This window comes from Pristis pectinata, chromosome 44, assembly GCF_009764475.1.
Source record: "Pristis pectinata isolate sPriPec2 chromosome 44, sPriPec2.1.pri, whole genome shotgun sequence".
NCBI classification, from domain to species: Eukaryota; Metazoa; Chordata; class Chondrichthyes; order Rhinopristiformes; family Pristidae; genus Pristis; species Pristis pectinata.
Window position 1 is genome coordinate 1,246,918 of NC_067447.1, and position 14,881 is coordinate 1,261,798.

The window sequence follows — 14,881 nt, forward strand, 5'->3', positions numbered from 1 at the left end:
TGGTTTATTATTGTCACTTGTATAGAGGTACAGTGAAAAGCTTGATCATAAAAACCGATCGCACAGATCAATACATTACACAGTGCAGTTACATGGAGTGCGTTGCCTGATAGGGTGGTGGAAGCAAATTCATTGGGGGCTTTGAAGAGGGGCTGGGATGGGTATATGAATGAGAGGAATACGGGTGTTCTATAGGTGGGAGGGATTAACTATGTGGGCAGAAAATTGAAGGCCGAAGGGCCGGTACTGTGCTGTACTGTTCTATGTTCAATGTTTCAAGAAGCCATCGCCAGATCCTCAGCCGAAACCAGACGAACGGTCTCCGACTTGAAATGTTAGACCATGCTTCACTTCCGCACATGCTGCCTGACCTTTTATGTGTTTCCAGCAATTTAGTTTGCGCTGTTTATCATTTCTGCTGTATTTTCCGCAAAAAGGGCAATATTTTGAAGAATGGTGCAGGAAGTGTACGGTAATGCAATTTGGTAGAAGGAATAAAGTCGTAGACTATTTTCTAAATGGGAGCGAATTCGGAAATCGGGACTCCAGCTGAGGGATTCCCTGAAGGTTAACCTGCAGTTTGAGTCGTTAGTAAGGAAGGCAAATGCAATGTTAGCATTCATTTAGAAAGGACTAGAATAAGATACGATATCTTTATTAGTCACACGTGCATCAAAACACGCATTGAAATACATCTTTTGCGTAGGGTGCACTGGGGCAGCCCGCAAGTGTCGCCACGCTTCCGGCGCCAACATAGGATGTACACAACTTCCTAAACCGTATATCTTTGGAATGTGGGAGGAAGCCCATGCAGATACGGGTAGGTCGTACTGCTGAGGCAGTATAAAGCAATGGCGAGACCACATTTAGAGTACTGTGAGAAGTTTGCGGTCCCCATCTAAGGAAGAATCTGCTGGTGTTGGACGGCTGTGGAGGCCTGGTCTTTTGGTATATTTAAAGTGGAGGTTGATAGGTTCTCCATTATTAAGGGCGTCAAAGGGTACAGGGAGAAGGCAGGAGAATGGGGTTGAGAGCGAAAATTAAATCAGCCATGACGGAATAGCAAAGCAGACTCGATGCGCCGAAAAGCCTTATTCTGCACATATGGTCTAAGCTCGGTTGAAATATAACCTGAAGGTGCGAACGTTCTGCGTGAACCTTACACGGAAATGGGACCGAGCAGCGCCAGGATGCACAGCCCCGCCACTGCGGCAATGGGCGCCCCATCACTACGCACCACCCGCATGCCGCCTTGTTCGTCCCGCTCCACCTTCACCGGGATCCATTCTACACCCGCCGCCCTGAGAGAAATGTCAACCCCGTCACTCCGTTTGGAGATTGCCGTGATGTTGAACTTTTCATAGGGAGGAATCAGCACCTCATGCTGACGTTCGTTAACTGAGTATTTCTCTATGCTGACGCCATACTTTGAGTTTATGGTAAACGTGGTTCCTTTCCCGAAATCGTTGGCGACGTCATTACTCTTCGAAGAGGAAGCGAAATATCCAAATCTCATTAGTGTTCCCACCTTACAGCAGGAATATTTGCTCTCCCCTCTGTAGATGTGCGGGGGCGCACTGCCCGAGATCCCTCTCAGTTTCTCGAGGGCAACAGACAGAAGATAATGGAAACTCTTAAACGGGAATTTCTGATAGTCCCTGTTGCTCCTTCCGGACGATTTAATCGCCTTTTTGAAGTCATTGGAAAAGTTTCCGCATTTCCCAATCGGCGGCAACGTATAGGCAATGACGGCCAACAAGTGTTGCTCTTTGAGTCCATCGGGTACTGTGACATGGCGAAGACGCTGGTTGTCTCTCCTTTTCTTCATTGCTTCATTCCACGTGCAGCTAAATACTTTGCTATTCTTTTGCTCCTTCTGGAGATATCCGATGGCCAACTGATCGGATGCTTCGCTCTGGGTAAACAGGTAAGCGGCAGAGTTCTCCTCCATGCCCAGGTAGTCACAACGAGTTGCAAAATAAACGCCGATGGATACACCACCTGGGAGGGGAAAATAAACAGGAATTTGAGATAACATGAATCACTGCAGTCCTGCTGGAGAATTTAATCCACAGAGGTGAATACACAAGGATAAGATATTTAGGATGATCTAATGGGGACATTGACATCCAGCGCTAAAAGCCAGAGTCTCCCCACCTGCAAGAGGACAGAAGCGGTAGTTTCGCGATTTCCGTAACGCTATCACAGCGTCAGCCACCCGGATTCAATTGCCGCCACTGTCTGTAAAAGTTTGTAAACTCTTCTTTTGAGTTTTCCCCGGGTGCTCCGGTTTCGTCCCACATTCTAAAGACGTACGGGTTAGGAGCTGTGGGCATGCTGTGTTGGCGTTGGAAGAGTGGCGACACTTGCGCTCTGCTCCCCCAGCACATTCTCAGTAACGCCAAAAGAGACATTTCACTGTGTTTCTATGTACATGTGACTAATAAATACCTAAAAAAGAAGCAGGAATCACGTACAGCTGATGGAGAGGCGGCGTTGCGATCGAAGCGAACACTGACTACTATCCATTATCCTAACTGCTTCAAAACCAGTTAGTATCTGGGTCGGGGCTGGTCTACATGTTGCCGTTGTTGCAATATAACAGACGTCGACTGTTTAGTACTGTCAGCGATTTTGCTTCCACCAGCATCTCTGGAAGTATATTGGAGCTACTAACCTCTCTCTCTGAGGGATTAAAAAGGCCCCTCCAGATGTCCCCTAATCTCCTGATCCTTACCGCAAATCTCCTTCGAGGGCCGAAGGGCTTGCATCCGCGCTCACTGATTCTTTAACTCTTCGTCAGTGTCAGTTACAAAAGGCGCTGCAGGTCCTTAGATTTCGAAAATAAGATATTGAGCCGACACTGAAGTAATAGGGTGAAGTTTGGGGGATTGTATACGTGCACCTTCTCGCTGGGTGATGTACGGGTGAGCCAACAACAGCGTAAACACTCCGTCCACGTTACTCACCAGTAACTCACGGCGAAGGGCAGGCAGACGGACTCTGCCCTCCAGCGTGGTCATCCAATTAGAGTCACTCACCGTTCTCTAGGCACCGAAACCGTGGTCCTGACCCCTGTTCCCCCGGAGGTTCCCCTGCTGATCGGTCACGTGGGACGTCATTGCGGCGCGAGCAACCCCCATCCCAATGGGTTGGGTGTCACATTCTTTCGGTTCCGTGTGGAACTCGCGCACTCTCACGTTGCATTCCTGGGTGAAGAGGTGACTTGACCAGGGATGTGACTAGTAAGTGTCGGCCGGTTGAACAAAACCCAGAGGGAGGGGGCGAATAAGTCATGTCCGGCTTTTCCAAAGTGAAAACTCGGTCCCTCTTTCCGGTGCGTGACGGGGAGCCTTGGAAATCTCTTCAGAGAACTGAAATTGTTGCCCCATGAGATAATACTGTAACAGCTGATTTTGATGGGTTTCAGCTGAACAGAAAAAAATAATCAACAGCCGCCAGGGATGGGTTTTGGGGGTATATCGCGCATCAGTTGCGATCCCGGTGGGTGATGGAGAGTGCTTCGGGAATTTGGGAAGCCACAGTAGTGTCGCGGTCAGAGAGACTTCACTGCAGCGCCAGCGACCAGGGTTTAATTCCGGCAGCTCTGTGTAAAACGTTTGTACGTTCTCCCCGTGAACCCGTGGGTTTCCTCCGGGTGCTCCGGTTTCCTGCCACATTCCAAACAGGTACTGGTTAGGAATTTGTGGGCAGGCTGTGTTGGCGCCGGAAGCGTGGTGACACTCGCGGGCTGCCTCCAGAACACTACGCAAAAAGTTGTATTTCACCGAGTTTTTCGATTTACATGTGACTAATAAAGATATATTATCTTAACTTAAAACCCCTGGTCCCGCCTTCACAGGCTCAACAGTGGAACAAGGAAGTGCGGCGAAATGCAACCGACCAATATCGAACCTTTTAAAACTCTTGTTGATCGTATTGTGTACAGAATGAAGATACTTACCAACTAACAGTATAATAGAGATCACAAACAGGAGGATACATCGAGTTTTATCCATTATTGGCGAAGGAAGAACACGTTCCTCTCGACTAACGGGGTTGTGAGGGGATCTTCCTTTCACTGAAGATTAACCTGGTGAAACGAATGTTTGTAGGTTAAATGCAGGATCCAGTAAATCTGAAAAGCAAAGACTTTGAAAGTTCCTATTTCTATAGGCGGGAGGTGTCGGTAACTCGTCAATAACATTCCAAACACTACGGATGCATGGATAGAATTAAATCAATATGGAATTCACCCCAGGTTTTTCTCTCCGCTACGTAATCCACGTTGCTGCTGTGAGTAACAGAAAAGTTCGACAAAAACAAACTTAATCGCATTCCATCTTCCCCATTAACTCAATGATCTTGATCTCAACCTGATCCAGATGTTGTTTTGTCTAATACAATCCTCTCGCCATTTTCTCCTCCACACAAATCTTTTACTTTACCCCTCGTCCCCAGCTCCGAGAAAGAGTTTCCGTCCAGAAATATTGCTTCGCTTTCCACAGATGTCCCCTGAGTGTCTCGGACTTATCCTTTACAGCCCAGAATCTGCAGCTCTCCTCCAGCCGCGACCTCTATCGCCCCGCGCAGAAAGCCATAGATTAATACAACACGGAAACAGGCTATTCGGCCGAAATCGTCCATGCTGACATGGGTGCTCACTAAGCTAGTACCATTTGCCCGCCTTTGACCCATATCCCTCCCAACCCCTCCTATCCATTTACTTATGCAAATGTCTTTTGGATGTTGTTGTTGTCTCAACCACTTCCCTTCCTCTGACAGCTGGTTCCATAATCACACCACCCACTGCGTGAAAAAGTTGCCCCTCAGGTCTCTTAAATTTTTTCACCTCTCATTTTAAACCTGTGCCCTCTAGATTTTAGTTCCTCTTTCCCGGGGGAAAAAAGACAATGTGAGTTCACCCCGTCATGATTGCATGCTCTTCTGTATGGTCACCCCTCAATCTTTTACACCGCAAGGAATAAAGACCTAACCTGCTTTACATCTTCTTATCAACTCAGCAGCTTGTGTCCTGGGAACATCCTCGTGAATCTTCCCTGCACCACTTCCTGATGAAGGACGTCTTTCTCCTATTTCAGGGCGACCATGTCTGTACACAACACTCAAACTGCCGTCTCACCACCGTCTTACATTCATGGAGTCACAGAGAAATACAGCACGGATACAGGACCTTCGGCCCAAACACTCCATACTGACCACTGTGCCCACCCAGCTGGTTCCAATTTCCTGCGTTCGGACAACATTCCTCCAAGGGCCGCCACTGCCCTGGGGAAAAGACTGTTACCTCTCACCTAAACGATGCTAAATGTCCAATTACGGTTAGTGATAGAATCGGGATTTAAAAAGTTCAGAGGAGATCTTTATTCCCAGACGTTAAAGGAAAATCGCTGGATGATTGCAGAAAGAAAAAACAATCTACTGGAATTAGTCAGTGTCGGGCCAGCAGCGCTTGGCCCGAGGTTAACAGCCTGGATTTTCGGTATGAGGTTTCTTGGGGAGATCTCCTGCACACAGAGAATGGTGGAAGTTCGGAACTCTTTTGCACAACAGTTATCGGTGCAAATTCATGGATTGGCCCTCGATCTCAGCGCGGCTAACCAAAAACAAGAGAAGAAAATGTGGCTCTATGAAGGCTATGAAGGACGTACAGTGATAACCCTTGAATGTATGGAGCAAATTTTGATTATCAGTTTCAGATTATGTGTAAACCTTTCGATGTTGCAGTCGTGCAGAACCCGCGTTCCCGACCGTGGTTCCCGGACGGACAACCGGCCCAGGCTGCGGACACCAGCTCTGGAAATCCGCAGAAGCTCTCCACTCTCCCGACCCGTCGCCACCCCCCACCACCCCCCCCTCACCCCCCCGCCAGACCTCGCGGCTACACGGAGGAGAGGAAGGTAATTCGGTTGATAGAGATGACAAATACAACTTGTGCAACACACACCGAGTAGCAAAGTCTCTCTCTCTGTCTGTCTGTCTCTCTGCTTACTCTCTGCACGCCCAGATCTCCTTTTAGTACCCTCTCTCTCTCTCTCGTTTCTCCATCCATCCATCCCCATTCCGTCTCTCCGTCCTCTTTACCTGACTGTCTCGCCGTACACTCCGATCTGCCTCTCACACGCTCTCTTTCCTCTGCTTGTCTGTCCGCCCCCATCTTGTTTCTCCCTCCTCCTCCCCCTCCCTCGCTCATGACCTCTGACGCCACCTCTCCCTCGTCTTCTGTGTGCTTTACCCGCGAACCCACTCTTAACTATTTCGGCACCGAAACTGTCTCACACAGTAACATAGAGCAGTGGATTGGTGCGCGAGGGAGGAGGAAATCTGCAGAACTCACTTCAACCTGCCACTTTGCCAACCAGTCATCTCTTCCAGCCCAAAAGTACGCGCATCTAATTCACAGTTCGCTTATCAGTTCTACTCCCGGGCTTTACATCCGGTGTGACGATGTTTAACATCTCACGTGATTTCCGAGCAGAAACGCAACAAATTCCAGTTTCGTTGGATTTATTATCCTTTTGATTTGTTTCACCCAGTTCTACAAAAGGAGCTAAAATCTGCAAATCAACGAAATGAACTGAGCCAAGGGCACTGGACGAAGACAAACCAAATGTTTGTCTTTCCATGTGGCCGAGGTAATGGAGGCTTCCATTTTGTGAGCTGTTTGGTGAACTGGCTGTTGATCAGGGATGCTTTGATCTTGATCAGAGACAACTGAAAGTGGACACAGTGAGGTTCCTGCCGAAGATTTGCCAAGCCTGAGATCATTTCCAAATAAGAAGCTGTTGATTTTGGTCAGGTAGAAATGGCAGGCTTGTGGAAAGAACAGCCTGTGACCTGAAGTAACGTGAGCCCAGTGTTTGGCTGACCTGGCTCAAGTGGTTTGAGCTGGTATCTCTCAGGCAGAGACACGGGACACGAGTCTGGTGAAAGAGCAATACGGCAATACTGGTTGTAGCCTTGGGCCAGGTCTAATGATAACCCGGCACAGGCCAGTCAGATGAGCCTGAGCCAACGTAATTGAAACAGAACAATTCGATCTAACAAGAAAGTGGATAGGAATGGAGCATTTTGGGTGCAGAAGCAGCGAAAACTCTGGAGACCAACCATCGCGCAAGTCCACGAGCCCACGTTGGAAACGTGCAGATTACGTCGGGATCAGAAGGAACGCTTACCAACGCCTCTACTTCCTCAGGAGGCTAAAGAAATTTGGTTTGTCCCTTTTGACTCTCACCAACTTTTACCGATGCACCATAGAAAACATCCTATCTGGATGTATCACGGCTTGGTACGGCAACTGGTCTGCCCAAGACCGCAAGAAAGTGCAGAGAGTTGTGGACACAGCCCAGCGCATCACGGACATCAGTCTCCCCTCCTTGGACGCTGTCTTTACCTCTCGTTGTCTCGGTGAAGCAGCCAGCATAATCAAAGACCCCACCCACCCGGGCCATTCTCTCTTCTCTTCTCTTCCATCGGGTAGAAGATACAGGAGCCTAAGGGCACGTCCCACCGGACTTAAGTACAGCTTCTACCCCACTGTGATAAGACTATTGAACAGTTCCCTTATACAATGAGATGGCCTATGGCCTCACGATCTACCCTGTTGTGACCTTGCACCTCATTGCACTGCACTTTCTCTGTAGCTGTGACACTTTACTCTGTACTGTTACTGTTTTTACCTGTACTACCTCAATGCACTTTGTAGCAACTCAGTGTAACTGCACTGTGTAATGAACTGACCTGTACTTTCGGTTTGGAAGACAAGCTTTTCACTGGACCTCGGTACAAGTGACAATAATAAACCAATCCCAATACCAATATGCATGGCCAGCGTGAACACCTATCCCTTTTCTATTCTTTAACTGTTCATGGAGGGTGAGTGAAACGGAGTGTGGGTGAGCGCACAGGCATTTACTTTTGTATGACTTGCGTGTTTGTTCTTAAGCGAACCAATAAAGGTATTTGTCAGTTTATACAGATCCTCTCTGTGCCTCATCAATTCCTGTTGCAACATGAATTGATTATCTGCAACAATACAATCTGGTCAGCTTGCGGAACTGTTCGTTTGAGCAATTTTCTGAGACTCCCCCAGGCAGCTTGTAATCGATACCTACACACGGTGTGAGGGAATCGTTGCTTGAAGAATCACTGAAGTTACCTGTACTGTTGAAAGGCGTCAGCGGATGAATGTATAGAGAGCCGACAACCAGAGAGCCGACAGCCAGACAGAGGGCCATGCAGCACAGAAACAGACTCTTGCGTCCAATTCGTCCTTGCCTTGCTGACCAAGTTGCCTGCATGAACTGGTCCCATTGACTGAGTTTGGCCCGGAACCCTCGGAACCATTCCTCTCCATATAGCTTTCAATATGTGTTTTAAACTTTGTGATTGTACCCGCCTCAAAATCTTTCAATCTATACTTCCACACCAAAGACAACACACGCCATGGTCCTGCTTCTCACTGTGCAAGTCCTATCCCGTTTTAACCAACCAATCAGCAACTTTCATATTTGTCCGTTTTAAATACCATCTGCCATTCGCAGACCCCCGTCATCTATATCCTGTTGCAATATCATATATCTTTCACCCCTGGCCACTACACACCAATTTTCAGAGCAAGAGAGAGAGTGCATAGAATGCTTCAGCAAAGGAACATGTTCTTCCGTCCAAACTGGAAATTAAATGCATAACTAAGCTAATCCCGTCTGACTTCGCAATGTCCACACTCCACCATTCTCTGCATATTCCTGTGCCCATCTAAGAGTCTCTTAAATACCACTATCCTTGACTGCGTATTGCAGGCACCCACCACTCTATCGTAAACATGCTTCGTACATCTCATGGAACAATACAGCACCGGAGCAGGTACTTGGGCCCACGAAGTAACCGAACTAATTGAACTGGTAATTAGACTAAACTAGTCCTTTCTCCCAGGACGTCCACATCTCCCATTCTCTGCACATTCCTGTGCCTAAGGGCCTCTTAAACGCCTCTATCGTATCTGCCTCCCCTATCACCCTTGGCAGCACATTCCAGACGCCCACCGCTCTGTGTAAAATAAAGTTTCACCCCACATTTCCTTTGAATTTACTCCCCTCACTTAAAATGTACGCCCTCTATTATTAAACATTTCCACCCTGGAAAAAAAAGATCCCGGCTGTCTACTGTATCTATGCCTCTCATCGTCTTATAAACATCTGTCAGGTCTCCCCTCAGCCTCCGCCGCGCTAGAGAAAGCAACCCGGATTTATCAAACTCCCTCTCTATTCCGGGAAGCATCCTAGTAAACCTCTTCTGCTCCTTCTCCAAAGCCTTCGCATCCTTCCTGTAATGGGGAGACCAGAAACGAATGCAATACTCCAGTGTGGCGAAGTAGAGTTTCATACAGCTGCAACATCACCTCCTGACTCTTGAACTCAGTGTCTTAACTGATAAAAGCAAGCATACCGTAGGCTTCCTTTATCACCTTATCAACCTGTGCGGCCAATTTTAGGGAGCTCTGCACTCGTTTTATATGGTCTGAGAATTTAGTAACCCACCCATCTACATTTCCATCCAGGTCATGTATATATACATCACAAACAGCAGAGGTCCCACTACGGATCACTGCTGTACACGTCTGGTCACGGACCTTCAGCCAGAATAAGTCCCATCGACCACTATCCTGTTCTATGGAAGAGCGAATTCTGAATGTAAACGGCAAATTCACCTTGGTTCCCCTGCATCTTAATCTTTGAGATCAACCTACCTTGAAGGACCTTAGTAGACAATATTCACAGGTCTGGCTTCACCAATCAACGTTGTAACCTCCTCAAACAAACTCAGTCAAGTCGTAAAGACCTATTAGCCCCGCACAAAGTCACGCTGACTGTCCCTAATTAAGCCATGGTTTTCCAAATGCTCATAAATCCCATTCCTAAGATTCTTCTACAATAGCTTCCCGAAAACTGACGAGAGTTATCGGTCTATAGTGTCCAGGATTATCCGCATTTCCCTTCTTGAATAAGGGAACAAGATTAGCTTCTCGCCAGTCGTCCTGGACTGCGACTGTGGCTAGAAAGGGCACGAAGATCATGGTCCCGGCCACAGCAATCTCATCTCTTGACTCTCTCAGTTACATGGGGTATATCCCATCAGGTCCTGGGGCCATCCGCATTAACTTTCTTCAAGGGACCAAACATTACCTCTTTCGTCATCCCAAAACGCCCTAGCATATTAGCACAGTCCACGCTAATTAGGCTCCGTGTCCTCCACGTCCTTCTGCTTGGTAAATACTGATGCAACATACTCGGTTTGGACTTCGCCCACATCCTCCCCCTCCAAGAACATGATCTCCCCTGGAGTATCCCTGCCCATTCCCGAGTTATCCTTTCGCTCTTGACGAACGTCCAGAATATCTTAGGATTCTCCTTCATCCTACTTTCCAAGCACTTGTCATGGCCCCTCCTGGCTCAGTCAATTCCCTTTCAGAGTTATTTTCTAACTTTTTATAATCCTCAAGGGCTCCGTTTGATCTTCGATCCTCAGATCTTAGATACGCTTCCTTTTTCATCTTGACTGAATTCGCCACCTCTCTCGACATCCAAGGTTCCCTTACTCTGCCTTGTTGTCCTTCCTTCGTACAGGAACACACCTATCCTGTACTCTATGCACTTGGTCCTTAAACACCCAACACATGCCAGATGTGGACTTTCCCAAAAAAAAAACAACTGTTCCCAATTAACCCCCCCAGATCCTGCCTGACACCCTGGTAGTTTGCCCTGTCCTAATTTAATACTCAACGCTAGCTTGATACTTCAGGAGTTGTGATCGCTGTTCCGAAAATATTCTCCCAATGAAAGGCAAGTCATGTGGCCAGGTTAATTTCCCAGTACTTGATTTTGTACGGTTCCGCCTCTCGTTGGACTATACATATACTGACTTAAGAAACCCTCTTGGATGCACCTAACAAATTCTGTCACATATAAGTCGCTTGCACCAAGGAATTCCCAGTCTCTATTATGGAGGTTGAAATCACTCACTGGAACAACCATGTTGTTTTTACATCTTCTCCTTATCTGCCTTCATATCTGTTCCTAAATGCCCAGAATATTGAAAATATCTTAAGAAGGATATTTCCAATCAATATTAGGAAAGTTAAAGTCACCCATGACAGCAACCCTGTTATGTTTGCACCTTTCCAAAATCTGCCGACTTATCTGATCCCCAGTGCCCCGGTGGCTATTTGCGGACCTATATAATACACACAATAGAGTGATAGCCTCCTTCCACTTTATGACTGCCACCGACACTGATTTAATAGACGATCCCTCTATGGTGCCCTCCCTTCCTTCAGCTGTGATACTATCCCTAAATAACAACGCCACCCCACCCGTTCTACTCTCCTATTTTTTTTGAAACATGGAAGCCGCGGAACATCAAGCAGCCACTCTCGCCCTTGTGACAGCTAAGTCTCTATAACGGCCACAACATCGTAATGTCATGTATTTATCCATGCTCTAAGGTCATCACCCTTATTTCTAACACTTCTCGCATTTCAACCCATCAAACTGACTGCATTTATGCCCTATCCCCTGCCTATCCTTCGTCATATTTTCAGTACACATCTCAACTTCTTCTACCCCAACAGATATCAACACTCCCGTTACCATCCTCCTGCCAACCTAATTTAAACCCTCCTCAATAGCTCGAGAAAACCTGCCCGCAACAACTTTGGGCCCTCTCGAGTTCAAGTGTAACCCGTCCCTCTGTACAAGTCGTATGTACCCCTGAGTAGATATCAACAATCCACAAATCTGAAGCCTTGTCCCCTTCACCCACTCTTCAGCCACTCATTAGTCTACCTTATCGTCCTATTCTTTCTTTTTCTGGCGTGTGGCACAGGCAATAATTCAGAGATTAATATCCTTGAGGTACTGCTTTTAAAATCCCTTCTGAACTCCCAAAACTCGCTCTTAAGGACTTTATCCCTGTTGGTGCCAAGGTGTAGCACGACTTCTGGCTGCTCACTCTCCCCCTTAGGAGTACTGTGCACTCAATCCGAGACGTCCCTGACCCTGGTAGCTGGGAGGAAACACACTATCTGGGAGGGTCGTTCTTGTCAACAGAGTCTCCTGTCTGTTCCTCTCACCAACGAATCCCCTATTACTATCACACTCCTATTAAAACCCCCTTCCTTTCCAAGCTACGGAGCCAGACTCCGTGCCAGAGATCCGGCTGCTGTGGATCTCCACCGGTGATTCGTGCCCATCCTCCCAACAGTAACCAAATCGATACACTTGTTATCAAGTCAAACGGTCACCCGAGTATCCTGTACCGACTGCCCATTCCATTTCCCTCCCCTAACGGTCACCCAGCTACCTATATCCCGCAACTTAGGTGTAACTGACTCCTGGTAACTCCTGTATATCATATCCTCAGATTCCCGAATGATCCGGAGTTCTTCCAGCTGAAGCCCCAGCTCGCTAACGTGGTCTGTAAGGAGGTGCAGGTGGACGCACTTCCAGGAGGTGTTGTCATCAGAGACACTGGAGTTATCCTCGACTTCACACATTCTACAGGAGAAGCATACTTCTGCCGTGACTGTCATTCCCACTGTTCTATGCCAAGAAAATCACAAATATCAAAGAAAAAAAAAGAACCTAGCAGAAACGTCCGCTCACCTACTCCGTCTCTTTACACCGAAGCCTCTTGAGCCAAAGCTAGAATTTCTAACACTGTTCCACTCCCAAAGTGGCCTCGTCGCTTGACCGTAACACTTTGTTATTGGCAGCTGTTGCTTAATTGTGCAATTAACTAATCAACAGGCCTATAAACTCACCACAGCAACAAGAACGACAGAAATGGGCTGACGTTTTCTTTGAACTGCTTCTCCCTCTGGTTCTCGCCATACTTACCCCAGCAGACGATACTTCCCGCTCCCGAGCTCGTACTCCTCACCACAGGAAGAAGAACCACAAAAAGAGGATGAACTCGGAGCCTGCATCAATGCTTGGAAATACGACGTTGTTGCCATTGCAGAGAGTTTGTTGCGTGAGGGACAGGAATGGCAGCTCAGCGTTCCTGGGTTTCGCCGTTTTAGACGTGATAGGGAGGGAGGTAAACGAAGTGAAGAGATTGCACTTCTGATAAGGGAGAGTGTCACAACAGTACTCAGAGAGGACATACTGGGGGGCTCATCCACATAGGCAATTTGGGTGTAGTTAAGAAATAGGATACGTGGGATTACACTGGTGCTATTATAATCTGGACCTCCCAGTAGTTACTGACAGCTGGAGGAACATATCTGGAGACCGGTTATGGCAAAGTTCAGAAACAGCAGGGTTGTCACAGTGGCGGCCTTTAATGATACGAAATTCTTTCATACCAGAAGCTTAAATTGGGGTTGGTGGGTGGTGGTGGTTGGGTAGGGTGGAGTGGGGTGACTTCCTCAATGCATCCAAGTGGGGTTCCTGAAACAGTAAGTGAAGCGTCCAACTACAGGAGAGAACATAGTGGACCTGGGTTTGGGTAATGAGCCCGGCCAGCTGATACAACTGGTAGTGGGTGAACATTTGGGGAATAGTGACCACAGTTATGAGTTAGAGAAAAGTTATGACTGAGGATAACATTGGGTCTTGAGGAAGGTGCTAAATTGGAGGAAGGCAAATTACGACAGGTTAAGAGAGGAGCTAAGGGGCGTTGACGGGGAGCAGTTGATGTCAGACAAGCCCACTTGTGACAAGTGAGATTTGTTTCAGGACCAGCTGAGAGAGCTCAGGATCGTCATGTTCCCGTAAGGACTAAGGACAAAGATGTCAAGATAAGGCAACTTTGGATGACTTGGGAGGTCCTAAATTTGGTCAGAAGCAATCAGGAAGGTTTACGAAGCTAATAATCAGACTGGGCCCTTGTGGAATATTAAGATTAATTTTTTTAAAATATTTACAACGTGGTAACAGGCCCAACGAGTCCGCGCCTCCCATTTTAAACCCAAATTAACCTACCCGTACGTCTTTGGAATGTGGGACGAAACCGGAGCACCCGGAGGAAACCCACGCAGACGCAGGAGAACGTACATACTCCTTACAGACAGCGACGGGAATCTAACCCCGACTCGCTAACCGCTACGCTACCGTGCCGCAGACAGCAGGGAAGTGCTCAAGCCGGCGACTAGGAAGGACAAAAGGGTCTATAAAATGCCCTTGAACATGGTCAAGGAAAATGCCAAGACATTTTCTACTTATATTATGAGAAAGAGGGTAGGTGCACCCAAGAATGAAGGAGGGAATTTGTGCTTGGAGTCGGAGCAAGTGTCTGAGGTACTAAATGAGTACATTGCGTCGGTATTTACCGAGGATAAGAAATTGGAGGACAGTGAATACAGAGTGGGGCATGCTAAGGTGCAGAGACATTTTGGGATAAAGGAGGAAGGAAGTGCTGGGTCTTCTGAAAAGCATTAAGTTGTATAAATCCCCAGGACCCGATGGCATATCTCCCAGAATATTGACGGAAATAACTGAGGAGATTTCTGGGGCTTTGAGAAAGATCTTTTTGTCCTCACCAGCAACAGGCGAGATACAAGAGGACTGCAGAGTAACAAATATTCTGCCTTTGTTCAAGAAGGGAAATAGGAATATTCCAGGTAATTATAGGCCTGCGGGCCTCACGTCAGCGGCAGGGAAGTTATTGGAGAGGATACTGATGGATAGGATTTATGGGCATTTGGAAAGGCACGGCCTGCTCAGCGGCAGTCAACCTGGTTTTGTGCGGGGTAGGTCATGCCTTACAAACTTGACCGAGCTTTTGAGGAGGTGACAAAGGTGTTTGATGAAGGTAAGGAAGTGGACGTTATCTACATAAACTTCAGTAAGTTATCTGA

At 47.5% G+C, this 14,881-nt stretch overlaps 1 protein-coding gene across 9 annotated transcripts in view; it reads right to left on the minus strand.

Annotated features, from left to right (window-relative positions):
- Nucleotides 1–14,881, minus strand: part of LOC127566689 (erythroblast NAD(P)(+)--arginine ADP-ribosyltransferase-like) — a 22,125-nt gene continuing 7,244 nt past the window's right edge. For 3 of the 9 annotated variants that reach the window (XM_052009243.1, XM_052009242.1, XM_052009247.1), the window contains 2 exons: nt 3,965–4,093; nt 1–2,001 (listed from right to left, as the gene is read on the minus strand). In XM_052009243.1, the coding sequence (XP_051865203.1) occupies nt 1,160–2,001; nt 3,965–4,019 (897 nt within the window). In that variant the 5' untranslated portion in view covers nt 4,020–4,093 and the 3' untranslated portion in view covers nt 1–1,159. The other 6 variants (XM_052009249.1, XM_052009246.1, XM_052009244.1 and 3 more) reach the window with 6 other exon arrangements.